The 9,124-nt window shown below is 37.5% G+C and overlaps 1 protein-coding gene across 1 annotated transcript; it reads right to left on the bottom strand.

Annotated features, from left to right (window-relative positions):
• Positions 1-419: 419 nt before the first annotated feature.
• On the bottom strand, positions 420-4,693 carry LOC136233527 (uncharacterized). Its single transcript, XM_066023211.1, has 6 exons — positions 4,381-4,693; positions 3,718-4,295; positions 3,133-3,322; positions 2,966-3,030; positions 2,134-2,344; positions 420-946 (listed from the first exon to the last, which is right to left on the bottom strand). Exons 1-6 carry the CDS (start codon positions 4,483-4,485, stop codon positions 611-613), a joined length of 1,485 nt encoding a protein of 494 aa, XP_065879283.1. The 5' UTR covers positions 4,486-4,693; the 3' UTR covers positions 420-610.
• Positions 4,694-9,124: the final 4,431 nt, after the last annotated feature.

Below are 9,124 nucleotides of genomic sequence, written 5' to 3'. Positions count from 1 at the left end.
TTAAGGGTCCAAATCGACTTCCACACATCTGAGGGAGGATCAGATCTAAAGAGAGAGAAAGCTTCAAAGGCCGATTTGCAAGAATAAACTCCATTGTTAGTCAGCGCCCAGCAGTGCCTATCCAAGTCTTCCTCTTGATTACTCACCTTCACTCCCCGCATTCTAAGGAGAGTCTCAAGGCAGAGTATCTCTAATCACCCTATTTAATATAAATAAATATATTAAATTTAAAAATCAAGAAATTAATCAATATCTTAACGGAAAGGCAGAGTGGAAAGAAGATGGTGATATAACGGGAAAGGAAAGCCAGTGGATTGCGATATTCAATACCAACCACTAAAGAAAAGGAATATATTATGGGTCCATTTTTCATGATACTGAAATAATCTTCCATTTTATAATTTATATATCTACACTCACACTCTCAACTTTATTCATTTTCTAATAATTATAATTATGATTGTCCACCACAACTTTCAAAATAAACAAGTTTAAAACAAAAAGCCATCGAGTTTTTTTTTTAAAAAAAAAATCAAATCTATTATAATTTAATATGTAATGCACAAACCTACAAACTATAACTCAAAATTACTGTACAGCTTCAATCTCGTCAATTGTGTTTGCCTTTTGGCATCGCCATATTTTTGACATCCTTGATTACTCTCTCCTTCTCTTGTAATAAACTTTGTATTAGATTAGCATCAGCAGGCTGGAGATTGCACGGCGAGCTCGGAGATGTACTTGATTTTTTCAGGTATTCCTTCTGCTTCTCGTCCCCGAAGCAGAGTATAGATTCCCCGCATACTTGCCGTGCATTCTGCGGTGGCACCGGCTTGAACTTCAGCAACTCTGCATACTTCTTTATCAGGTGGAACATGTAATCGTACACTCGATCCATGCTTAAGCTTTCCATTAGATCTTGTCCTCCTTTTCCAATTGATGAAGCCTGTTTGTGAACAAGAGGGGAAAATAAATAAAATTTTATTCCTAATGCAAACTCAAATTATTCAACTATTAAGAGTTTGTTTCTTGTTGGTAGCCGGTAGAAGTTGGCTAATTAATTCATTCAAAATAACTATCAACAATTGTGTTTCCATAACCAAACACTTATTCTGCTGTTTGGAGTGACAAAAAGGATAATCACATAGCTCTAAGTCGGGCTTGGGCCAAGCTTGGAACATCAATTTCCAAGCCCATCCCACCTAAGAAGCGTAATAGATAAACGGATTAATATATAATTATACACTTCAGCTTCGCACTTTTTGCCATTTGGCACCCTGTACTTCTACTTGGATTGGATTTATCACACTTCAGTTTTGGACCTACGATACAATGCCTTATTTGGTGATTAGGCAGACTTCAATGGGGGAACCTCCAAGACATGTCAACTTTGAGGTCCAAAATTGTCAAATTTAGAAGTGTGGTAGATCCAAGTAGAAGTACAAGGTGGAAAACAGTAAAAAGTAAAAAGTTGGAGTGTACAATTATGAACTAAACCTAAATAAACTAATGAACTAGGAATGGCTTATGTAATATTTCAAAGGGATAGAGTACAAATTTGCCCTATCGTTTTTTGGCAAGTGCGTCTAAAAAAATTTACTATGTTACTAATGCAGTAACAAACATTACCAAAATGTCAACAACTATGTCAAAATTTTAACACATGGTTACAAACAACCTGTCAAAATGCACGAAACTTTTTCATTTTATCGACAAACTTGTTCGATGTGACAGTCAAATAACGGTAGGGGTAAATCTGCACTTCCTCAAAAATCATTGGGGCAAATTTGGACTTTATCCCTATTTCAAACAATAATTTGTTGTTTGGACAGCATCTGGCCTGCAAACATTTTTCGTCTAGGATTTCTTGGCCGGTGAAAGAATACACAACCAGTTGGTCTTGATACTAGCTTGCAGTTGCAAGGACCACAGAAAGTAACATAAAATAGGAGCAGAAACAAACACCCAGCAATTAGTCACAAGTGTTTTAGCAACCAGTGTACATGATGCACTCAAACCAGAATGATAAAGATACTAACGCAATAATACAATTCATTTTTGTGCAAATATTGGAGCAATAATTGATTCAATGGTTGTACTGGTATGAACAAATAGGAAGTGAAACATATATACCTCAACTGGGTTCGCATTGCCCCATTCAACAGCATACTTTATATTCCGGCATAACTGATCTGAAGAAACAGGCCAATAGTTCTTCTTAGGGATAAGACCGCGACTAAAGAAATCTTCATATTTTGGGGTAATTATTAGTGTGAGGGAGCCACACGCTATAATATATTTCAAGCTCACAGACCAGGCAAAGCCTTCAGCGTAGATTTTGTACCTAAATGGGTAGCAAAGAAAAACAAAAGGAATGAACATCAGATGCTATTGAGTGCATAATATTTTTATTAGAAGAAACATCAGACATGGAATGCGATACTTATTGAGTCAAACCATGCAAATCCTAATACTTATAAGCAATTAAGGCCTTTTTAAAATAAGTATAGAGTCCAATTTTAAGAAAGGGCAGAGCCTTAAGGTTGGGAAGGAGCATTACTGTTGACAAGTTATGTCCAACAAAAGTCATGCTTTCAGTCAGTGACCAAAAAAGCACGCATAGAAGGTAAGATCTCATATAAAATGGGACAGGGTAGAAAAGTTAGCCCAGCTTCGCAACAATAACTAACAGAAATAGGTTACCCCTTTATTTATTGTTTCCGTCCAAAATATACATATGTGCAAAGAATCCATTGATACAATTTCTTGAGCAACCTATGTTGCCGGAAACGCTTCTTCAGCAGTGTTTCCAAGTTTCGTGTCCATTTCACTTTCCTTTCCATTTCCTAGCTAAATCTTTTTAGAAATCCGGTGTCCATTTCCGTTTCAGTTTCCATTTCGTGCAACATAGCAAGCAACCATATATATATGTTAAAGGTTCTTAGACGTAATTAGAAGTACAAACCTGTAATCACACTGATTTGACAGTTTGGAACGCTCAAAACCAATACGAGCTTCTTCTCCCCAATCCTGAAAGACATCCGAGAAAAGATAGTTCTGAGATTTATGCTGCTCATATCTATAACATATGAGAGAGTTGAGAGTGAGAAGAAGTGTAAAATGAAAGTAGACCTGTCTCATGATAAGTGCCCCAAACTTTCTTGAGTTATTGCATTGCAATAACTCTGTACGAATTTCAGACATAACATCTGGATTTCCTTTCCAAAATGCACGGGGCTTTCTTTTTGACCAACTTTGAGATTGAGAGCCTCGTTTTATGTCTGGGAACTCCTCATTCCAGGGTCTTATATTTATCTCTGGCCTGTTGGGAACATTTAGTTACCATGCACATTTATTCAATACTTATCTTAAGACCAATACTTCCATTCAACATGAAAAAACATATTTCAACAGGTTAACCTATTTCAATCTTGAATTTTAAACAAAAATCAATATTCTAACATTATTTAAATACAGAACAGATATAAAATATTATAAATGTAATGATTCAAATACAATTAAAAAAAAGCAATTCAACAAATAAATTTAAACTAAAAATGATGACATCATGAGATCTTTCTTGATAAAAGGAAGAGTTTGATTCCATCTATGCATGTAGAAGAAATCAACAAACTAACAACTGAATTGAAGCACAAAAGGGTCATGATTTTGCCACAGAACAAACCAAATAGATATAGGAGAAAAAGAAATTCTTACCAGCCCCAGAAGGACCAATCAGGAAAAGGAATATCAAAATGATCTTTTGTAGTGCAGTAGCGAAAGATGGGCAAAGGGAATGAACTATGCTCTGTCCTGTTAATATTAGGCCTATCCATACAATCAAACATCAAATCAACATCAGGTACCAAACCAGGATACCTTTCAATCATCTGTAACAATCCCCAAATCGTAAACATCATGCGGCTTTGAACACAGGCATAATAAAGATCCAAATACAATTTTCCCTTAAATATAACAACACGAAAAGCAGCAAAATTCTTGGCCTCCATTAAATGGTCCATGGTTACACCGGATTGGGCCCAGGGTTCCAGATCGCGATGGATGAACCTGAAAAAATCGGGGCAATGAGCGTTGGTTTGAGAGTTTTGGGAGGATATACGAGAAGGAAGTTGCTGGGAGGAGGTGGTACAAGTAAGATATGAACATTGAATAATCGTGTAAGCTCGACCATGGCGTGTTTGTTCGTTGAAGGTTTTGGGTGGAAAAATGTGCCATGGAGTAGGGTCTAAGTTGTGTCCTGCTATAGTTTTAGTTTCAGAAGCGAACCTATCAACCTGTTCGATGAAAAGCGTCAATGGAAATTCCCAAAAGGAAAAATAATTAAGCAATAGAAAACGTATATAAAAGAATTACTCGTACCTGGTAGAGGAAAAAGGCAGTGAGGGAGACTAAGCAGATGATGGAAGGAAGGAGATAGGAGGGCAATCGAGGGGCTGCCTTCCTGTACGGAGCACCCATTGCCATTGAAATTGAAATTGAAATTGAATCGAAGAAGAGTGTGACAGTGGTGAAGGGTTTTTGTTTGGCGGCATAACGGTTTTTGTGTGGTTTTTCCCGCAAAAGGAAAAATCGATTTGGGAGCCTAATTCGGCTCTCGCCCTTAGACTAAAGACTAAATCAATTTTCTTCTACCTCAACGATTCATTCACCCCTTTCTTCTCTCCTTCTAATAAACAGGGTGACTCTTTTTTTTCTTTTTTCTTTTTTTAATTTCTCAACTTTATTGTTTTTCATTTCATTTCATTTATTTATTTTATTTGTTTGTAATGTTTTAAACACGGCCGGACGGAGACGGGAAATAGTTCCCCATCCCCTTCCGTATATTTCGGAATTCTCATATCGTATATGAAGATTTTCTCATCTCCGCTCCACCAAAAATACTATGGAGATTTTATTATATTTTATTTTTTATTTTAAATATTAATTAAAAATTAAATTGATATAAAAATATTAAATTAATAAAAAATAAGTATAATAATTTAACATTTTAATTAAATCCAAATATATACATAATTTTTTCTAGTATTACAATTTGGATGGTAAAGGCTATGCTTACTTTGTTTTTTACAAAGTAAGCCTTACTTTGTGTGTTTTCACCATTAGATTAATTTTATGCTCCATCATCTAATGGTGAAAACACACCAAGTAATAACAAAGTAACCATAGAAGGCACCCAATTTGGATTATTAAGTGTGAAAATAAACACTAATATTTATAATTTTATTATTAATTCTGGGGATCGAATTCGTGTAGGATGGGGGCATTCCACATCCCTGTCCCCGTTTGGATTTCGGGAATAAAAAAATTCTCATCTCAATTCGTAGAGAATTTTTTTGGGAATTTTCCATTCCCATCCGGGCGAACCCCGTCGAGAACGGGAGTCCCTTTTCAATTTACAACTTTATTTATTTATCTTCGTAAAATTTTTTGATAATGCAACATCATTAACAAAATTAAATTTCAATTTCAATTTTTTTAAAAGTTGTTAGCGATATTTTGCGAATATGTTAATTTCAACCTTGTCACGTGTGGTTAGGGTGCGGGCGTGCCAGAGAAATTATTTCTCAAAATATTAAAGACGGTTAAGTTTATGTAATTGCGCGCCAAAACTTGAAATCTTAAACGAAGCGATTGGCGAGGGACGCAAGGATTGAAAAAGTCCCTCTTGGGTCTCTAGCGCCGTTATAGAAACTTTGCTAGATAAATTGTTTTATTTAAGCTAATGCGAGTAAATTGAAGACGAGAAAATAAAGGAATTTAAAGTACGAAATTGACACAAGATTTAATGAAAAATTGGTATTTTATTGATTGAATAAGCGTTTGAAACATGAAATTGGAAATGAATTACAATTGAAGAACTTCTATACTAAACATATAGCTAATTCAATTGAAATGGAATAACAAATCAAATATGAGGAATTGAAATGCAATTAAATAAAACTTGGAATTCAACAACAAACTCGGAGCCACAATAGCTATCTCGGATTGATGTTGAATTTTGGCGTCGGCGTGAGGTCCTTGGAGAGCTGCAATCGGTCGGGCCCGTACGGTATGTGCTTGGTGCAATGGCAAAACGTTGGTAGGAAAATGGGGCAGATTTAGACCTTAACTTTGGGAGCTTGGTTTGAGTGCTTAAGAATGCGGAATTGGGCTTGTAAGTAGTGTAAATTGAACTTCAGAATGTCAGGAACAACTTTGTATAAGGGCTCGAAAGCTAAAACGAATTGGAAATGGACGAAATTGAGAGTTGAAAATGACTGGACGAATTTGGAAAAATCTGGGCAGAGTAACTAAAAGAATTTGAGCTGGAAAGATCAGAGTGTAACTATAGTTTCTGGGCACAGAATTGGGAAATTAAAAAATACTAGATTGAAATTCAAGACGTCAGGAACAACTTTGTCGAAGGGATCAAAGGCAAAAAATGATTTAAAATGGACGGAATCGGGTTTTGAAAACGATTGGACGAATCTGGAAAATTGATTTGGAAATGAAATTCTAATTTAAAATTGAGCAGAGTAACAGCTTAGGAATGCTAAATTGAATTGAGAAACTTGAAAGAAAGACTATTGGAACTTGAATTAGAACTAAAGAAAGCTTAAAAGAGAATCGAAGCTAAGAAAAAACTGAAGAACAAAAGGAAAAACTTGAAGAACTTGAAGAACTTGAAGAATTAGAAGCTAAGAACTTAAAACTTAGAACTAGAAAAGAGAGAGCATTGAAAGGGACCTTTAGAGAGGGGTTTGTGTTTGTGTTGAGTGTGAAAAATAAGGAAGGGGAGGGGGTCTATTTATAGTTTTTTAGAGTGGCATTTTGGTAAATAATCAGTGGTATTTTGGTAAATAATCACCAACTAACTTAACCAAACCCACCTAACACTAATTAACTAACTTAACCTCCTCAAACTGCCGTTAACTGCCTCTGGACGAGATGACACGCCCCGCGTATGCTCTGCGACGCCCTGCGTGTTGGCGGACATAGGGCCTAGTGCGTTTCGTTGATGGTCTTCACGCGTGGCGTCTCTGGTGTCGCGTCCCGCGTGTTGGATTACGCCCCGCGTCTTGTAGATACGCCCCGTGTCTTGGGGTCTTTGATCTTGGCATGCTCCGTGAATTCCTCTTACGCACGGCGTATTGGCAAATACGTTCCGCTTGAGAGGGTACGCCCCACGTCTTGGTGGGTACGCCCCGCGTGTTTGCGTTTTGACGTTGATTTCTCCGGACGCCTTGTTTACACGCTGCGTACTTGAAGACACGCCCCGCGTGGTGCCGGATTTTCCACGGGTCGAAGCTTAGTTTATACGTATATTATTTCCAGAAAATATAAACTATATCTTAAAAACATAACCTAAGCTTTTATATACATAAAAATAATTATTTTATTTTTCTGGGCTAACAATTGCCCCCCTCTTTTGTGCATAAATGAATTAGTAAAATTTATGTACAAAAGAAGTTTTTATTAACTATTTTTTTCTTTTGAAGATAATAGATAAAAGAATCCTGCAGGATTTTAGAATTTTGAATTCCTTAGAACTCTCTATCTTAAACCATCTACAACTCTTCTTTTTCTCTTTTTTTTTATCTTTGTTTCTGCCATTTTCTTTTCTCCAAGCTCAAGGACACTCAGAATCAAGCCCTCAGTCTCTCAAGCATGGGTATTCAATCTATATTTTTTTTTGTTGATTTTTTTTTTGCTTTTTTTATGAGAAAATAGATTGAATTGGAATAAAGACATAAGAATTTTAGAATTGTTACATGGAGATGGAATTGTATTGCTGAAATTTGCATCTGTCTGTCACAGCTGCAAACTCGTATTCTGACACCATTCGCGCTGATTCTCGCCTAGGCATAACCCTTGGCTTGCCGGAGGTAATTTTCATAATTTCATGATCATGTATTTGAAGGTAGCATCCCTAGGTTTTGACTGATTGTGTCTGCACTTTGTTTTCAGGACAGTGTCCTTACCATCAGCCCTGTTGCTATGAATAGCTCACCTTTGCCCCCTTATCCCATGAGTAGCGCTACCGAATTGGCCCTCCATAGGGAGACCTATCAATTCCCTGTGAATAGGAAAGGTCTGGTATTCCCTCGTTGCTACACTGGGTGGAATGACCTTGTAGATCGCTTAGAACTGAGGTATGCAAGTGTTTGGGATCAGGTTGGCATCAAGAATTTCGTTCGTTTAACTCGTCATGAAATTACTCCTTGTGTGAATGTGCTTGAAGGAGTTTTGAATTATTGGTCACCGTCATGCAACTCATTGATTCTCCCGCTGGGTCCGATGTCTATTACTTTACGTGATGTGGTTACTTTGACGGGTTTGCCTATCATTAGAGAGGAAGTCCCAAGTTGTGTAGATACCCATGCATTCCCTGGAGTGCAAGCCATCTTATCTAAAGAGGCTGGGACGTATGCCAAGATAATTAAGAAGAAATTGGATAAGGCGGAGTTGGATGATGAGGATCACGTGCATTTCCTGTGGATGATGCTTAGCAATTACATCTTTGAGTCGTTGGGTCTTAGGCCTACCACTGAAATATTGATTATTGCTAAGGCTTTGGCTTCAGGCCGTCGTTTAGCTCTTGGCACCATGTTGCTAGCTTCAACCTTTCACCGTCTGGCTCTTACGGTTGAGGGCAGACCATTTGTAAAACCTCGGGGTGGTTTGTGGTTGTTACAGCTGTGGGTTTTTGTCTACTTCCCTCATTTGGCTACCGTTTCCTCAGTGGGGGTTTCAGATCATCTTGGTGTAGACCTTTGCTATAGCTCTTCGAGTTTGGCCGTTGGTGTGGTCGTGAGATTTCTTCGTACTTTAGTGCCATCTCCTCACAATGAGCTGTTTCTCTTTTGGAATAAGAGTAATTCCTGTCTACCATCCTGGGCACTTTCTTACTTATCTGCTGCCCCCCATGAAGGTACTGAGTGGTGGATGACGGTGTGTGCGACACGTCGGTTACACCATAGGGTGAACCGAACTAGAACCTCAAGGTCATCGAATCCTGGTCTGACTTTGTATGCGCCTTGCCTTTGGGCACGTCAATTAGGATTTTTTCAATCTATTCCAGGGTCACTCCCATTTCCTACCTCCTCTCAGCGATATGGAGCTA

The sequence above is a fragment of the Euphorbia lathyris genome, chromosome 6 (assembly GCF_963576675.1).
Source record: "Euphorbia lathyris chromosome 6, ddEupLath1.1, whole genome shotgun sequence".
In the NCBI taxonomy this organism is placed as follows: domain Eukaryota; kingdom Viridiplantae; phylum Streptophyta; class Magnoliopsida; order Malpighiales; family Euphorbiaceae; genus Euphorbia; species Euphorbia lathyris.
This window is presented reverse-complemented; position numbering and strand designations above follow the sequence as displayed.

Coding starts and splice junctions, on each gene's coding strand:
- LOC136233527 (XM_066023211.1), bottom strand. CDS start 4,485: ATGGCAATGGGTGCTCCGTACAGGAAGGCAGCCCCTCGATTGCCCTCC. Junction 3,031..3,132: donor GGGCACTTATCATGAGACAG/GTCTACTTTCAT, acceptor GATGTCTTTCAG/GATTGGGGAGAAGAAGCTCG. Junction 947..2,133: donor GCAATGCGAACCCAGTTGAG/GTATATATGTTT, acceptor GTTCACAAACAG/GCTTCATCAATTGGAAAAGG.